General features: G+C 43.2%; 1 protein-coding gene across 3 annotated transcripts; it reads right to left on the bottom strand.

The window, feature by feature from the left end:
• Positions 1-4,843: 4,843 nt before the first annotated feature.
• Positions 4,844-18,659, bottom strand: LOC137345313 (probable G-protein coupled receptor 139). Of its 3 annotated transcripts, XR_010968567.1 has the most exons (3): positions 18,411-18,659; positions 14,465-14,584; positions 6,256-6,341 (listed from the first exon to the last, which is right to left on the bottom strand). XR_010968567.1 is itself a non-coding variant. In XM_068008811.1 (2 exons), exons 1-2 carry the CDS (start codon positions 18,517-18,519, stop codon positions 5,431-5,433), a joined length of 1,020 nt encoding a protein of 339 aa, XP_067864912.1. In that variant the 5' UTR covers positions 18,520-18,659; the 3' UTR covers positions 4,844-5,430. The 3 variants fall into 3 exon arrangements, 2 of the variants coding, with proteins under 2 accessions (XP_067864912.1, XP_067864913.1); XM_068008811.1 differs by lacking the exon at positions 14,465-14,584 and having other exon boundaries at positions 4,844-6,341; XM_068008812.1 differs by lacking the exons at positions 14,465-14,584; positions 18,411-18,659 and adding an exon at positions 6,750-6,819 and having other exon boundaries at positions 4,844-6,341.
• Positions 18,660-19,270: the final 611 nt, after the last annotated feature.

Genomic DNA, 19,270 nt, shown 5'->3' with positions numbered 1-19,270 from the left:
CATGGCATGCTTGTTTCTTTTAGTGCTCAGACTCTTCTTACTGACTGTTCCCCAAGTGCTTGACCGCTTTGGATGCCCTCTCTGCTTGACAGGCAGCAGCTGGCAATTGCGAAGTCTCACAAGGCTCTGCATGGTTGTTTCACGGGCGGATGGGGAAACATGTGGCTGTGTGTCCATGTGCACATCTCTGATGGGTGCAGGAACAGAGCAACTTACAACAGGGACTGGAGCACATGCAGTGGCCCAGACAATGGAAATGTTTTCAGAACAAGTTACCTTGGAGCAATCTCCTCTTTCTGATAAAAATGAAGCAGACTGAAATCTTTAAAATGACTAAATAATTGCGAGAAAATGCCCGAGGAAACCTCTCCACCTTCCACTTTCAGAAACTCGCGCCGAAGCTTGACGCATGCGTGAATATCTGAAGGTTGACGCATGCATGAGTTCCAGTTGGCGTTGCACAAAGCGCATGCGCAGAGGCCGACCAGGCGCATTGTCTGAAGATGAACACGTCACGTGGTGACGTAATCGGCGCATGCGGTAACCATTCCTGGCAAGCCGGAACGCAGCGCATGCGCAGAGAGCGGGAGACCGTCTGCGCATGTGCGCACCTCGGCGCAGCCTGATGACGTCAGTGGCGGGACCAGCGTTGTCAGGAATCACTTTGCTCAATCAAAGCATTGATATCATTCTGGAGTCTACAGCTATCAACTTTACTATCGACTACATGACCAATTTGTGTGACATGTGCAAATTTTCCAATAATGCCTCCGACATTTAAGTCCAAATCATTAATATATACCACAGACAGCAAGGGAGTCAACAGAGTCCCGTTGAACGCTACTGGAAACCGCTTTCCATTCGCAAACATATCCAACGGCCACTACATTTTGTTTCCTGTCCCTGAGCCAATTCTGGATCCAGCTTGCCACATTCCACTGTATCCCATGGGCATTCATTTTTCTGACCAGTCTGCCATGTGGGAGCTTGTCAAATGCCTGATTAAAATCCATGTAGACCACATCCACTGCACTACCCTCATCAATCTTTCCTGTTACTTCCTCAAAAAATTAAATCGAGTTAGTAAGACATGATGTTCCCTTAACAAATTCATGCTGACTATCCCTGATTAATCTGTGCCTTTCTCACTGGCAGTTTATCCTATGTCTCAAAATTGATTCTAATAATTTATCCACCACCGAGGTCAAGCTCACAGGCCTATAATTATTTGGCCTATCCCTCACACCCTTTTTTAACCAATGGTAAACTCTTGCAGACCTCCAATCCTCTAGTATCTCACCTGTTTCCAGTGAGGATTTGAAGATGATCCTCAAAGCATCCATTATTTCCTCGCTGGCTTTCTTTGACAACCTTGGATACAAACCATTCGGCCCTGGTGGTTTATCCACTTTCAAGGATGTTAGACACTCTCGTACTTCCTCCCTCATTATGCTTATCATATCTAATATTTCACACTCCTCCTGGTTTATTACAATGTTTGTGTCATCCAACTCCTTTGCGAAGACAAAGACAAAATAACTCATTAAGAACACTGCCCACATCATCTGTGTCCACGCATAAGTTCCCTTGTACATCTCTGATAGGCCCTATCCTTTCCTGAGTTATCCTCTTGCACTTAATGCACTGACAAAACATGTTAGGTTTTCCTTGCTTTTACCTGCCAATAATTATTCATGTCCTTCCTTTGCTTTCCTAATTTCTTCTTTTACTTCACTCCTGCACTTTCTACACTCCTGTAGCCTTTCTACAATATTAAGTTTTTTTGTGACCTCCATAAGCTTTCTTTTTCTGCTTAATCTTATCCTATATGCTTCTAGATACCCAGAGGGCAAGAGTTGGCCGTACCACCCTTTATCTTGTTTGGGACATGCCTATAGAATCTCGCTTTTGAATGCCTCCCACTGATTTGCCACTGATTTTCCTTCAAGTAGCTGTATCCAGTCCACTTTCGCCAGATGACCTCTCAGTTTTGTAAAAGGTCACCAGCTCCAAATGATAACCCATTCCTATTCCATCCATTTTTCCAGCTTCATTATTGAAGATTAAATCTAGAATTGTGCCCCCTTTCGTTGGGCTTGTTACGTGCCAGTTAAAAGATTTCTCTTGAATGCAGTTCAAGAATTTTGTGCCCTCTGTGCCCTTCACACTGTTTATATTCCAGTCGACATTAGGGTAGTTGAAATCCTCAACTATTATTGCCCTCCTGTTTTTGCACTCAAACATGTGCCTACATATTTGTTCTTCTATCTCCCTGTCTCTATTTGGGGGTCTATAGTACACTCCTAATAGTGTGGCTGCCACTTCGGTACTTCTCAGCTCAACCCATATGGCCTCATTGGACGTTTCATTTAGCATATCATCCCTCCTCACAGCTGTTATTGATTCCTTTAACCATTAATGCTACAACATTTCCAAGTTTCCTTCCAAACCACACACCTTTCATTCACTGCTGCTGGGATAAAATACAAGAGCTCCCTTCCTAACAGCACTGTGAACAGACCTTCGCAAATGGTCAGCAGCTGTTCAAAACGGGGCTCACTACCTGCTCCTCACCGAAAATTAAAATGGACAACAAAAGCTGGGGTTTCCAGCCACGCCCATGTCTCATGAATGAATAAATAACGTCTCACCAATTTATAACAGTAGGGTCTGGTTACTGTTGTGCTGAGAGCTCAACATCCTTTGATGCTGATTTATAATGATAAGCTAATCGTCTGGACAACCTTTGCTACTGAAATTTGTGAAGGAACTCTACCCATTAGTGTTTTCACACTCCATTGTTTGAAAAATCTTTTTATATGTGTTAATGCTTATTAATCTCCTGTGTGCTAAACTTTAACTTGCAGCTCTAATTTGTGACCGCTTAATTTGTTTAGTGCATGAAGTTGGGTTTGGATTCTTCCTTCTCATTTGTGAGAAATTTTCTCACTCAGGAGCTTGGGGATAACTTAATCGATGGTTAATAAATTGCATTCTTTTTGATCCGAACTGGGTAAAATGCAACAGAGATCGTGAACTTAGTCAAACATTATTCATCCCTCCACCTACACTGGAACGTAACCACCTAACCCAACCGCCTCCCACCAATCCCAGACAATTCCTTACTCAGGAGTTAAAAGAGGGAATGTAGGATGTGTCTGATGTTTCAGCTGTTATCTTTCAGGATAGCAAAACTCAGCTTTCTTACAAAAGGATCTCCACAACTTAGGATAATACTTGGATTCACAGCACAGGATATACAGGATATTCCATGCACCTGTTGCAGTGTATGAGCACAGTAAAAATGCACGATGAGAATTACGCTATTTGAACTTCATTGAAGTGCAACTAATTGTCAGGGTTTTTTTTTTTGATTTATTAAAGTAGGGACAGGTGCCAAAGACTATCGCATTCCAAACTGTCAGGATAAATTTGCGAATTTCTATAATAACGTTCAGTATTAGAATTCTCATTCTCTTCCACACTGAAGTATATGACGTGTCAGGAGTATTCCATTTCTAATTTCACATTTTGTAGATCATTATGATTGAACTCCGTGTCGCAGTGATGAATTTGTAAAAAAAACTTTGGCCATCCCCTCATCATCATAAAACCGACATTTTATCCGAAGGAATCCTATGTTCTCAAGATATAAAGCATAATTTCGTATAATTTATTCAAAACTGGAATTGTGAAGTCCTGGAATCTTTGCCAACTATGGAGTGGGAAATCTGGCACTGCACAGAGAGGTAATTATATATTGAAAACAGGTTATGGACAAATGGCAACCTGTGAGGCTATTGGAGCTCTGGCATATTCTTGTTAACAAATTATTAAATATGTTTTGTTTAATAGAGGGTATCTTACAATGAATGAAAATCATGCAACATAAGTAACACTGGAAAAGCATTGATATCGTTTCTGTGGGATTTGATCATTTCAAGCAGTCTAACTGTGCTGGGTTATTGGATTACAGCTCTGTCCCCCTCTTTCCACAAACACTTAAATTCTTTTCTTCAAGTGCACATCTGTTTTCCCCTGAACCTTTCCTCTAAAGCAAAGAATTCCATGCTCCAACAACCTTTGCATAAAGAAGTTTCTGCTAATCTCTCTGCTCATTCCCATTGTGAACATGTTAAGCTTTATCACCTTTATCACTGACTAACCAACTAGGCAGGATAATCTCCCTCACTTCATTTCACCAAAACTGTGCATAATATTTAAATCCAATATCAAGTTTTCTCTTAGCTTTCTCTTCTCCAGTGCATTTCGATGCAATGTCCTGTTTTTCATCATCGATACGGTTCTGATCCCTGGCACCATACAGGTGTGTCGACGTTATCTGCTCTCTGCTCGAAAAGCCTTTCCAAAAGACGGAAGATATATCTAGTAGCCTAACGGCGGCCTTAGCAGCTTTTTACTTGTTTACTCTTGTGGTTTTACCAAATTTTTGTTGTTTTATTTTTGTGTACTTTGCACATCTGTGTCCCTTGAGGATATTGTTCATCCATACCCTGCAGCTCCTTTTCATTGAGAAGCTGCTCCTATTCTTTGGAGTTCCTGGCAGATTGAAGAGAGATGGCAGATGAACAACTTGTAATTGATTCAAACTCCTGGGTATTTATTCTATTATTTTGTGGAATAATGTGCCAACGCATAATAAGCTGATTATTACCAAAACTCCTTTCTGACTGTCTGCAGACATTCAGTTAAAGACCAAATGTTCAATGTCAGTTTGACATTTTTTTGAATTTGACAGTTTTTTTGCATGTAACTTTATTCGAATATAATAGTTAATAACTTTATGATAAATTATTTATTACTGTATTTCTTTAACATTTAGTTTCGGAAACTGGTACAGGATAGCAATACTAGTACTCATGATACTGTTATCAACTGGACAAGATGAAAACAGCAAGCTCTATCTATGATGAGTGACAGACACCAGTCAGTGGACAATCAACATTTCAATTCAGTATCTGGGGCAAAAGAGTTGAAACGTCACATTGATCAGTGTCGAGTTCTGACAGTCTCCTCCATTCAAAAACTTCCCTGAATGATCGCAGGACCTTTGTTTCTGCACTAAGTGAAGCCTTACTGATTAATTTATCTTGTGTACCCAATACCAGTATTTCGAAACTAAGGTGGTTCCCTCTGTTACCCACATGCATGACGCCACTGCTGAAATCCATCATTGTTATCTTTGAAACGTGAACTTGAAATGTGCTGAATTTACAGGAATAAGTGATGTTTACTCAATGAATGATGGGTAAAGAAAGAATGTAATGAAAGAATAAAACGTATGCTACAAAATGGAAGAACAGTGCGCAAAAGAGCTCATCTAATTTTCAAATTTCCGAAAAGAAGGATCTTGTACGGTAGGAAATGTGTTGAAATTGAGCTTCAGATGTGAACAGGCTTTCTGTAATTTTATCTGCATTTTCTAACTAATTTCAAAAGTACTGCCTGGGGAGATTTCAACACATTCTTCAGCTCTTCTCTGAATTTTCTCTGGGTCACTACATAAATACATGGGTTTTGAATACAACTCAAATTTTTAAGGCAAGTTCCGGTTTCATAGGCGATATATTCGGGAGCCCTGCGGTCACCACGGTAATTATTAGTGTCGGTTAGTCTGGTCAACACAAAACTCACGGCAGCTGTCAACCACAACAGTATAAAACTGCCCGATACAGTGAACAATAAAATAATGGATTTCCTGCGGTTCTCCATTTCTGAATCACTGAGATTCTCACTCCTGTTACCTCGGAGTTTCCTGTGGATTCTATTGGCCACTAAAATACGTCCAATGGTTGAACAATTAAATGAGACAATTAAAGTAAAAGGAAGCCAAACGACCCAGGCGCTGTGAAACCAGACACACGCTGTACCAAGTGATGAAGAAAAAAATTCCACACTTGCCCGACAGCCCAACTGCACCTTGTTAATTATTTGCTGAGGTTCGTATGCAAATAAAAAGAGAATGTTCTTGACAAAACACAAGAAACAGAACACTGTTATAACCACGCCTGCACTTCTTGCTGTGCAATATCTTGCTTTAAACTTCTGGAAGCAGACAGCTACAAAACGGTCAAATGTGAAGGAGACTGTGAACCAAACAGACAAATCAAAGGTGATAGTTGTCATGTATATAATAATCCTACACACTGGAGTGTAAGACAGGAATGAAAGTGGAAAGTGATAACTGAAAATACGATACACCATGACATTGATGATCAGAACCAGGAGATCTGCTGTTGCCATGGACACCATATAAACAGAAATACATTTGGAAAGGCCGCAGTTTCTTCGGGAGAGAATCACAATCGCCACCAAGTTCACTGTAAAAAAGAGAGACGAGATAAATAACATTTTAGTGGCTGTTTGAAATATATATGGTGATATCTCTTAAAAGCATTTTACTCCATTCAGTATGATTATATCAGATTAGTTGTGAAGTAATTTCCTGGGAAACCTGACCATATATTTTAATGAGCTGCTGTAGCGCTCGCTCTGCGCGAGTAACACTTGATTCTTTCTATAGGACCTTGAAAGAACATTATAACATCAGTAAGGCTATCAGATTAATGGAAACAGAGAAAGTGTGGATACCCAGTTCACGAGTTTGCTCCAGTAACCACCGATTGTGCAATGCTGACATCGGAGAAACATGTTATCTTATTCAACATACAGTATAAACAAAGTGATAGTTTATACAGATTATGAACAAATAGTTTATGATGGCTCACCAAGGACACCCAGGGATGCGAGAAGCGGGTAGTAAATGTCCTTCATCAGCAGAATAGCTGGTTTCCCCATTTTATGTGAGAATGGATGGAATCTGTAGGAGCTGAAAGACTGGTACACTTCTGAACTTGTGCAAGGGAACCTATATTTATAAAATAAATATTCAAATTCCGATGAAGGGTCACAGACCCGAAACGTTAACTCTGCTTCTCTTTCCACAGATGCTGCGAGACATGCTGAGTGATTCCAGCATTTCCTGTTTTTATAACCTATATTTATACTCGCTTTAATCCTCCAAGGAGTCAATCTGCTTTAATTATAATTAACATTGTTGGCAGTCATTTCATAAATAAACTCGGTAAATTGATTTCTGACATTTCAGAATTAGGGAAAAGATTAACACTAAGGCAATTTTAAAAACACAGCATTAAAACATTATTTACAAATTGAATGACTGTGGATCCTATTCCCACAGGACCAGCCAATGTCGCTCGCTTTGCACGAATTGTCCTGACGCTGACCTTCACTCTAACCTATTGATTCAACACCTGTAGATCAGGCAGCAGAAGAACTACTGCAATATTTGTGATAAAAATGGTCCTGCAGCAATACAGGGGAGTATAGTTTTCTGAGACTAGTAGGACCACTACATGTAAACAGAGGTCTTCAGGCTTATCCTTGTTAGAGTGACACCACATTCACACTAGAGGTGGCCATATGCCTCCAGAACTGGTGGTACCCTTCGATTATGCCGGAGGATACAGGATGTCCCTGTAATAGTGGTGTGACATCACTTACTCTAGAGGTGACCATGTTCCTTTCATACTAATGGCACCTATGATTACAGTAAACGTGTCCATCTTCCTCTGAACTAGTAGTACCTACACTGACAGGCAATGTCACCATCCTGCTCCAATACTAGTGGTTCCCTACACTTGCAATGGAGATAAAAACCATTGTCTGATACACGTAATTCCCTTTATTTACTGTCGAGGTAGTCAATGGTGGTAACCCTACACTAATATAAGGTACATAATTACCTATAATTGCAATGGAGGTAACAGTGCTCCTCCGTTACAAATGGTTCCCTGCACTTACATAAGAACTAAAGAGCATAAGAGATATGATCAGGAGTAGGCCATATGTCTCTCAAATCTGCTCTGATACTCAATGCGATCACTGTTGATCTTTTTTCTCAACTCCACTTTTATGTCCACTCTCTATAGTTCTATTCCATGAAAGGCTATGAATGTGTCTATCTCAGCATTCAGCATATTTTTCAAGGATGGCGCATCCACTCGTCTCTGGGGTACACAATTCCAACGATTCACAACCATTTGAGTGAAGAAATGTCCCTTCAACACAGTCCGAATCTTAACCCTAACCCTTATCCTGAGACTGTGGCCCCACATGTTCTGGATGCCGCAGGATTGCAATTCAAACCGTTTAGTCTAACAAACCCCTTCAGATTCTTATTTGTTTCAATGAGACCGCCTGTCATTCTTCTAAACTCCAGAGAGTATAGGCCCAATTTACTCAGTCTCTCATCATAGGACAACTCATTCATCCCAGAAACCAATCTGGTGAACTGCTTCCAAAGCAATTATAATTTGCCTTTGATATGGAGACTGAAACTGCGCAAAGTACGCAAGGAGTGGTCTCACCAGAGCCCTGTACAATTGTAGCTAGACATCCTTATTACAGTATCCTGATCTCCTTGCAGTAAAGGCCAACATCCCATTTGTCTTCCTAATTGCTTGCTCTTCCTGCATGCTATTTTGTCAGCGTTCCTTGTACGAGCATACCCAACCCCCTCTGAACATCAGCATTTCGAAGTTTCTCAACTTTTTAAAAAATCAGCCTTTTTTCCTTACTACCAAAGTGAATAACCTTACACTGCCCTACATTATACACCATCTACCACCCCTTTGCCCACTCACTTAACCTGTCTATATCTCTTGCAGTCTTTTTGTGTCCTCCTCACAAACGAAAGGTGTATGTCCTACTCCAGCACAAGTGCAGCAACCACAATTGCACTGGAGGTGATCGTGCATCTCTGGTCCTAGCAACACTCTACACTTACACTAAAAGGTTTTCCTCCAGTATGAGTGGTAGACCTGCACATGAATTAGAGGAGACCATGCTCCTCCAGTACAAGTAGTGACCTGAACTCACACTGGAGATGGACTGCCAACCCCGATGTGAGTGCAAACCTAAACTTACTTTCGAGATACCATTCTTCTTCCAGTGCCAGTGATAACCCAACATTTACACTAGAGGTAAAAATGTTCCTCTGGTACTGGTGGTGCTCAATCCTTGGGCGAGATAATACAGTGTTCCTCTGGAATATAGTGGAGACATATATGCTGCTTCAGTACCAGTGGTACCCTGCAATTGCACTAACGATGACAATTGTCCTTTGGTGCGAGTGGTAAACTGCACTTATACAAGAAAGGAAAGTGTCCAACCGGTACCACCAGTAACACACAGTTACACCAGAAATGTTCATGCTCTTCTGTTACTCGTGCTGCAACATCAACTACGCTTGATCTGACCGTGCTGTTCTGGTCCTAGCAATGCCCATACACATACACCAGGTGTGATCGTGCTCTTCTGGCACGAGTGCTGTTCCTGCACATGTACTGGTTGTGAGTAAGCTCCTAAGTAACTAATGGTTCCCTACACACGTATTATAAGTGACTGTGCTCCTCCGTTAATAGTGTGCTTGACAAACACATCTGCAGGAAGTGTAACCAGCTGCAGAAGCTTGAACTCTAACTGTGGCTGGAGTCACTGTGGTGCATCCGCGAGGTAGAGAACGACGTTGAAAGTGTATTTCAGGAAGTATTCACCCCAGAGCATAGGAAATCACATGGAGAGAGTGACTGGGTGCTGCCAGACAGACAGGAAGGTCAAGGCAGGAGACCCCAGGGAACATCACACTTTGTAACCAGCATTCAGTACTGAGTATCGATTGGAGAGAGGCTTGCTCTGGAGAGTGCAGTGAAAGTCATGACCAGAGAACCATGGATGGAACCAGGGAGCAAGAATAACAGACAAGAGAGCAATAGTGGTAGAGGATTCCATAGTTAGTGGAACAGATAGGCGTTTCTGTGGTCGCAGACATGATTCCAGGATGGTATGTTACCTCCCTGGTGTAAGGGTCATGGATATCACTGAGTGGCAACAGGGCATTCTGGAGGGCGAGGGTGCACAGACAGAGGTCGTGGTCCACATTGATACCAACACTAGAGGGAGAAAGAGAGATGAGGTCCTGCAGGCTGAGTACAGGGAGTTAGGAAAGAGATTACCAAGCAGGACCTCAAGGGTCATCATCTCTCGATTACTCACAAGGCCACTTGCGAGTGAGTATAGAAATAGGAGAGTACACCAGATGAATGTGTGGCTGGAGAGATGGGGCAGGAGAGAGGGCTTCAAATTTCTGAGACATTGGGACCGGTTCTGGGGAAAGTGGAACCTGTGCAAGCAAGATGGTCTACACCTGAATAGGACTGGGACAAATATCCTTGCAAGAAGGTTTGCTCGTGCTGTTGGGGATGGTTTAAACTAGTTTGGCAGGGGGATGGGAACCTGAGAGCAGTTTCAGATAGGATAATTTCAGGCCAGGGAACGGAAGGCAGAAAATTAGCGGGTGACTCAGCAAAACAGAAGAAGCAATGGTGAAAAAGTGTGAAGAACAGGAATTTGGCAGTGTTAAAAGGTATTTATTTAAATGCGTGGAGGATAGTAAATAAAGTCGATGAGTTGACGGCACAGATAGACAAGGCAACACAATATCGTTGCTATAACGGAAATTTGGCTTAAAGTGGGGCAGGAATGGCAGCTCAGCTTCCCTGGATATAGAGTTTTTAGGTGGGAAAGAGAGGAGAATAATGAAAGGAGAGGGTATAACATTATTGGTTAAGGAATCAAATACAGCTGTGAGGAGGAATGATCTGCCAAATGATTCATCAAATGAGGCCAAATGTGTGGAAATCAGAAATAAAAGGACCAGCCACAGTACTGTGAGTGTACTGTAGACCCCCAAATAGTGAGAGTAAGATAGAGTAACAAATATGTAGGCAAATGTTTGAGTGTAAAACTCTACAGTGATAATAATTGGGAATTTCAGTTATCCTAATATCAACTGGAATACAAACAGTGTGAATGGCACAGAGGGCACAGAATTCTTGAACTGCATTCAAGGGAACTTTTTCAGCCAGCACATAACAAGCCCAATGGAAGGGGGTGCAATTCTAGATTTAGTCTTCGGTAATGAAGCTGGGCAAGTCGATGAAGTGGCAGTGAGTGATCATTTTGGAGTTAGCGATCATAACAGTTAGTTTTAGCATAATCATGGAAAAGTACAAAGATAAGACAGGAGTGAAAAGTTCTAAATTTGGGGAAGACAAATGTTATGAAACTGAGAGGCGATCTGGAAAAAGTGGACTGGATACAGCTACATGAGGGAAAATCAATGGCAAACCAGTGGGAGGCATTCAAAAGTGAGATTCTACAGGCACAGTGCAAGCATGTCCCCACAAAGGTAAAGGGTGGTATGGCCAAACCTCGAGCCCCTGGATATTAGATTAGATTAGATTAGAGATACAGCACTGAAACAGGCCCTTCGGCCCACCGAGTCTGTGCCGAACATCAACCACCCATTTTTTATACTAATCCTACACTAATCCCATATTCCCAACAAACATCCCCACCTGTCTCTATATTTCCCTACCACCTACCTATACTAGTGACAATTTATAATGGCCAATTTACCTATCAACCTGCAAGTCTTTTTGGCTTGTGGGAGGAAACTGGAGCACCCGGAGAAAACCCACGCAGACACAGGGAGAACTTGCAAACTCCACACAGGCAGTACCCGGAATCAAACCCGGGTCCCTGGAGCTGTGTGGCTGCGGTGCTAACCACTGCGCCACTGTGCCGCCCTTAAGAGGCTTATATGGTAAGATGAAGCACAGAAAGACTTCACATGACGATCGCAAGAAAACGTAATACCTTAGAAAGTGTAGAGGAGTATAGAAAGTGCAGGGGTGAAGTAAAAAAGGAAATTAGAAAAGCAAAGCGAGGGCATGAAAAAGTATTGGCGGGTAAAAGCAAGGAAAACCTAAAGATGTATTATCATATTCAGAGCAAGAGGATAACAAAGGAAACAGTCGGGCCTATCAGAGATGTATAAGGGAAGTTACATGTGGATGCAAATGATGTGGGCAGGGTTTGTAATGAGTTTTTTGCCTCTGTCTTCACAAAGGAGAGGGATGATGCAGACATTGTAGTAAAAGAAGAGGAGTGTAAAATATTAGATACAATTAGCATAATGAGAGAAGAAGTACAAGAGGGACTGGCATCCGTGAAAGTGGATAAATCACCAGGGCCAGACGGATTGCATCCCTGGTTGTTAATGGAAGCCAGGGAGGAAATAACAGATGCACTGAGGATCATCTTCAAATCCTCACTGGATACGGGTGAGCTGCCACAGGATTGGAGGTCTGTGAACGTTATACCATTATTTAAAAAAGGAGCAAGTGATCGGCCAAATAATTATAGGCCGGTCATTCTAACCTCAGTGGTGGGTAAATTATTGGAATCAATTCTGAGGGACAGGATAAATTGCCACTTAGAAAGGCACGGACTGATCAGGGACAGTCGGCATGGATTTGTTGGGTAAAGTTCATATCTTACTTCCTTAATTGAATTCTTTGAGGAAGTAACAAGGAGGATTGATGAGGGTACTGCAGTGGATTTTAGTAAGGCATTTGATAAGGTACCACATGGCAGACTGGTCAGTAAAATGAAAGCCCATGTGATACAGGGGGAATGTGGCCTGTTGGATCCAAAATTGACTCAGTGACAAAAAAAAACAAAGGGTAGTAGTTGACGGATGCTTTTATGAATGGAATGTAGTTTGCAGCAGCGTTCCACAGGACTCAGTGTTGGGCCCCTTGTTGTTTGTGGTCTATATTAATGATTTGGACTTAAATATGGGAGGCATAAATGGGAAATCTGCAGATGAGACAAAAATTGGTCGTGTAGTTGATAGTGAAGAGGATGGCTGTAGACTCCAGAATGATATCAATGGTTTAGTTGAGTGGGCAGAAACGTGGCAACTGGAATTCAATCCAGAGAAGCTCAGGTCTAATTAGATAGACATACACAAGAATACAATCAGACACTTAAGATATAAGGTCAAAAGGACAGAGATAGAGAGATTCATACACAGAGATAAAGATTCATCTGCAGGGTTACAGGAGTCAGGCACAAAGCAATGCAGAGTTAGTCAAACTTGAGAGCAGAGTTGGACACGCAGGCACAAAGCGTCAGACAGACTGTAACAGAGAGACAGATGCACCAGTACACTTAATTCATACAGGGAAACAATGTCAGACATACTGAGATATACACCCAGACTCATAGCACTAAATACGTCAGACACACCGAGATACAGTTTCATTGACTCCGGGACACATAATCAGACACATGACGGTTCATAGTCAACTACAGTGTGATTCCGAATCACGTGAAAAGGTATGAAGCGTCAGACACACAAACATAAAAATTCAGACATGAAGGGGCAGAGACAGACACACTCGGACACAGAATCAGACATGCAGGTACAGAACACAACACATAGAGAACCAAAGTCAGACTCACACAAGGGTACAGAGAGAGAGAAAAAAATACGACACAGGCTCAGATGCACAAGAATATATAAAGAGGTGCACGGGGATATGGAGTCATAAATACAGTGTCTCAGAGTCAGAGACACAGGGATACAGAGCCAGTCAAAATATAGTCAGACACACAGGAATATAGAGCGGAACACGCAGAGATAGATATTCAGAAAGGTGGGGTACAGAGTCAGAGACACTTGGATACAGAATCAGGCACACTGGAATACAGAGTCACAGACACGGAGATTAAAGGATCACAGAGACTCAGAGCCATACAAACAGAAATGCAGAGTCACAGAGATAGAGGGTCAGACAGAGGTACAGGGTCATACGCAGAGTGATACAGGGTAATACACGCAGAGCTAAAGAGCCACAGAGATACAGAATCAGATACACAGTAATACAGAGTCAGATATGAGATATTCAGAGTCAGACACATAGAGATACAGAATTATAAACAGAGAGATACAGTCATATGCATAGCATTACAGGGTGAGGCACAGAGACACAGAGTCAGATGCACAGAGATACAGTCCCAGAAATACAGAGTCATAGAGATACAGGATCGAATACACACAGAGGTACAGAGTTACAGAGATGCCGGCAGAGATGCAGAGTCACAGAGATACAGGGTCAAACGCACACAGAGGTACAGAGTCACAGAGATGCCGGCTGAGATGCACAGAGATACAGGGTCACAGAGATAGAGGGTCAAACGCACAGAGGTACAGAGTCATAGAGATACAGGTTGAGATGCATAGAGATACAGAGCCAGAGAGATACAGGATCTAATACACAGCAACATAGAGTCGAGGGAGACGGTGGTGTATCGGTAATGACACTCAGCCTGTGCTTTAGTGGCCCAGGCTAGTGCTGTGGGGAGATGGGTTCAACTTCAACTATGGCAGCTGGTGGAACCAAAATTGAATTAATTAATAAAAGCTTCAATGATGAAATTGTCATCAGTTGTTGTAAGACCCCATCTGGGTCACTGATTCCCCTTAGGGAAGGAAATCTGCTTTCCTTACCTGGTGTGTGCTACATGTGACTCCAGGCCGACAGCAATGTGGCTGACTCTTAACTCCCGTCTGATATGGCCAAACAAACCACTCCCTTGTTAAAAGCAAAATACTGCGGATGCTGGAAATCTGAAATAAAAACAAGAAATGCTGGAATCACTCAGCAGGTCTGGCAGCATCTGTGGAAGGAGTTCCGAAGAAGGGTCACTGACCCGAAACGTTAACTCTGCTTCTCTTTCCACAGATGCTGCCAGACCTGCTGAGTGATTCCAGCATTTCTTTTTTTTACTCCCTTGTTAAGGATGGGAAGAAAATGCTGGCCTTGCTAGTGATGTCCACATCCCATGAAAGATTAAAAAACAAAACAGAGATACAGAGTTGTATTGATACAGAGTCAAGCAAACAGGAATACACAGTCTGAGATACTCGAATAGAGAGTCAAACTCACTTAAATACAGAGGCAAATGCACTGATAGATTGGGTCAGGCTCATGAGTATACAGAAACAGGTGTAGGGAGCACATTTTAATGATAAATGCATTAAAAACGTATCTTGCTAATAGAAACAAAAACAGATATGTATGTTTGTGAAGAAGCTTTAAATGAGAAGACCAATTTGTTGACTTAACTCTTTCGTCACAATATTGAAAACTGATTTACTGATACATCTGGCATTATTTTTGCTTACATAAGTAGTTAATCTCTGTCCATGCACCGAACGAAACAATGCAGAGTATTCTGGATAGAGGTCCATCTTTCAGGAGAAACCTTGATTTCTCTCCCCCTCCCCCACCCCTCTCACTGCACTGTGTGTGTATGTAGCTCGTTCTCTCTCCTCTCCCGCACCCTCCCCACTCCCATCTCCTCGAGCTCTAAGGGACACAGATTGAAAGCTTTGTGAAAAAGATGCAGGGGGAATATGAGGAATCACTTTTTTACACAGCGGGTGGTAATGACCTGGAACCTGCTGCCCACAAGGGTGGTGGAAGTGGAGACAATCATTGATATCAAGAGTAGGTTGGATGGCTACCTGAATCAGATAGACTTGCAGGGCGACGGAGATCGAGCCAGGGAGTGGGACTGACAGCAGAGCTCTGTGGAGAGCTGGCATGGACTCTTTGGACAGAAGGAGGCCTCCTTCTGTGCCGATGTAAATGACTTTTTGACTCTCTCTCCCCTCCTCCTCTCTCTCTCCCGCTCCCCCTTCCTCTGTCTCCTTCTCCCTATCTCTTTGGCCCTCTCCACCCTCCCTCTTTCTGTATCTTTGCCAACTCTCTCTCTCTCTTCATCCCCGTGTCTCCATTGCTCCCTGCTGCCCGGTCAGTGTTCCCCACTCCGCATTTCTGACTCTCCACTTCATGTTACTTGCTCAGTGTTCCCCGCTCGCCACTCAGTGTTCCCCACTCCCTCTGCCCGTCGGTTCCCCTGTATCGCTGTTCCCCCTTTCACTCTCTCCCTCACCCTTCTCTCCCCTTTATGCTGTCTCTCCCTGTCCCCCTTTTTTCTCACTCTCGCTCTGTCCCCTCTCTGTCTCTCCGCCCTCTCTCTGTCCCTCATCTTTCTCTCTCTGCCCTCCTCTCTCTCTCTCTGTCCCTCCTATTTATCTCTCTGCCCCTCCTCTTTCCCTCTCTGACCCTCCTATTTCTCTCTCTGCCCCTCCTCTTTCTCTCTCTACCCCTCCTCTTTCTCTCTCTGACCCATCTATTTCTCTCTCTGCCCCTCTTCTTTCTCTCTCTACCCCTCCTAACTGCTCTCTGCCCCTCCTCTTTCTCTCTCTGCCCCTCCTCTTCCTCTCTCTGACCCTCCTATTTCTCTTTCTGTCCCTCCTCTCTCTCTCTCTGCCCCTCCTCTTTCTCTCTCTGCCGCTCCTCTTTCTCTCTCTGCCCCTCCTCTTTCTCTCTCTGACCCTCCTATTTCTCTCTCTGCCCCTCCTCTCTCTCTCTGCCCCTCCTCTTTCCCTCTCTGCGCCTCCTCTTTCTCTCTCTGCTGCTCCTCTTTCTCTCTCTGCCACTCCTATTTCTCTCTCTGCCCCCCTATCTTTCTCTCTCTGACCCTCCTATTTCTCTGTCTGCCCCTCTGCTTTTTCTCTTTGACCTTCCCCTTTCTCTCTCTGACCCCCTCTTTCTTCTGATCTCTCTCTCTCTGCCCTCCTCTCTCTCTTCCTCTCTTTCTCTCTGTCCTCCCTTTTCCCCTATCTCTGTTCCCTCGCTCTTCTTCTCTCCGTTCACCCTCTCTGTCTCTCTCCTCCCTCTCACTTGCAGAGAGTGGAATGCTGAGTGGGTGGCTTTAAAAACATCGCGCTGTCAGTTTCACAGGTGTCAGCTGCTGATATTAGGAACAGTCGTTTCCCAACAGACTCGGGGATTTTCCAGCAGTTTCTCACTTCGGAAAACCCGAAGCTATTGGGAAACGGCTGTTCCCAATATCAGCAGATGACACCTGTGAAACTGATAGCTCTGTAAGAAGAAGACAACGGGAAATGTTTCATCTCCAGTCATAGTGAGGACGAGGACCAGGCCGAGGAACAGTTTACAGCCGTGGGCTGTATGGAAACCTTCACCAGGTCAAATTCTAGCCCGCGGGTCACATGTGGATAACCGTGGAACAGAGGGTCAGATATTCAGGAATGTAGAATCCAAGCCAGAGGGATAAAGAGTCAGACATACTGAGATACTGTGCGATTGACACATGAATGCAGTTAGACACACCACTTTACAGAGTCAGATAGAGTGGGATGCCGAGTCACATAGACAGTGATACAGTGTCAAACATACTAATATAAAGAGTCAGATATGAAGGGGATAGAGTCAGACACACTGGAATGCAGAATCAATCATAGATTCAGTCAGAGGTGCAGAGTCAGAAACACCAGTCCACAGAGTCAGAAATTCAGAGAAATAGAGACAGACAAACAAGAATACAATTGGACTCACAGTGTATAAAATCATACACAGAGTTACAGAGTCATAACTACAGAGATACAGAGTCATACACACAGGGATGCAGTGTCAGAGGCACTCAGATACAGAATGAGGCACACTGGAACATAGAGGCAGATCCACCTGTACATGTATTCAGCCACAAAGGGATACAGTGTCAGACAGACTGGGCAGCAGACTCAGATAAACGCAGGTCTAGTGTCAGATATACTGAGATACCGTGTTATTGACACGTGGATGCACATTCAGATATACCACGATGCAGAGTCAGATAAACTAGAATAGCGAGTCACGTGGACTGGTATGCAGTGTCAGAATCACAAACATAAGGACCGAGACACCAAGAGATAGTGTCAGATGCACTAAGACAGAGTCAGACACATAGAGGTACAGTCAGATGCACAGCATACAGAGTCAAAAACTCATCAATATGGAGTCTGGAATCTAGAGGCAGACAAATAGAGGTGTGGAGGCAGACACACCATGATACATAGTCAAATACAGAGATTTTCAGAGTCAGTCACACAAAGATACAGAAACTGGCAAAAGTTTGGAAGAGACAAACAGAGATACAGAGTCATATACACGTGTACATAGTTATACACGTGGGTATATAGTCAGACATACAGGGTTAGAAACGCACGTAAAGGGTCAGAAAAATGGGACACAGGGTCAGACACAGGGATACAGATTCAGGCACACACGGTACATAGTCAGATGCACTGGGATACAGAGTCAGAGGACTTGGATACAGAGTCAGGAATACAGAAGGTAATATATTGGTACACCTAGTCAGACGTACAGTTACACAGAGTCAGACACACGGGTATGCAGAAATAGATACACACACAGACAGAGTCAGACAGTCAGGCACATAGAGAGACCCACAAGAACACAATCAGATACATGGGGTATGGAGTTGAACACACAAGATGCCAGGTCATACACAGAGGGGTCCAGAGTCATACATACAGATACCGTCTCACACATAGAGACACAGGGTCAGACACACAATACCTGAATGGTCAAGGGCATATTGGATGACATCCTCAGCGGTCACCTCTTCATCCCAAATTTCCGTATCAAAATTAGCTTTGATATTGTTTGACAATTCACTAAAGAGCATTTTCTTAAGGTCTCCCTCTTCTAATTCGGGGTGAATTCTTTGAAATGTTGTTCACAGCTGTTTCACAGCGATTGGGCTGTCTCCGTTCTAAATGGACACCAATTCTCGAGCCAAGCACTCTGCATCGGAATGAGTCAGAGGTCCTGACTCCGTTCTGGTGTTTCCTCCCAGTGAGCCCTCGCCTTCCCTTTTCACAACCATTGTCAATGCAACATCCTGTGACGCCTGAAAGTTAGTTGTTCCTCTTTCCTCAATCTGATACCATTCACTTCCCCAATCTTCCCTGAAGTTCCAAATCTTATTTTTTAAACATTCATTCTCCTCCTCCTGTTCTTTCAATTGACTTTTATTTTACTGAGGTCAATCACGGCAGTGTCAGCGTTCAGGTTGCGTTCAGATTTGCCGCTGCTGTAACAGAGCAATCGTACACTTGTAACACAGTGGAACATCTCAAACCCGCTGGATCAGTCGCTCAACCTCTTTATCTTTCTGAGTAGCGGTCTCCTGCATCCACTGAGTGCTGTAAGCCAGAAGGTTTGTTGCCTTCTTTATCTTTAACTTCTTCTGGCCTATCTTATCTTGAATGAACTCGATAACTTCCTTGCATTTATGCTCGAAGATCCATTGAATATCTTTAGATAGCAGGACTTTATTTATATAAAAACGAAATACTGCAGATGCTGGAAATCTGAAATAAAAACAGAAAGTGCTAGAAATACACAGCAGTTATGTATTTTAGCATCTGTGGAGA

This window comes from Heterodontus francisci, chromosome 28 (genome assembly GCF_036365525.1).
Source record: "Heterodontus francisci isolate sHetFra1 chromosome 28, sHetFra1.hap1, whole genome shotgun sequence".
NCBI lineage: Eukaryota > Metazoa > Chordata > Chondrichthyes > Heterodontiformes > Heterodontidae > Heterodontus > Heterodontus francisci.
This window is presented reverse-complemented; position numbering and strand designations above follow the sequence as displayed.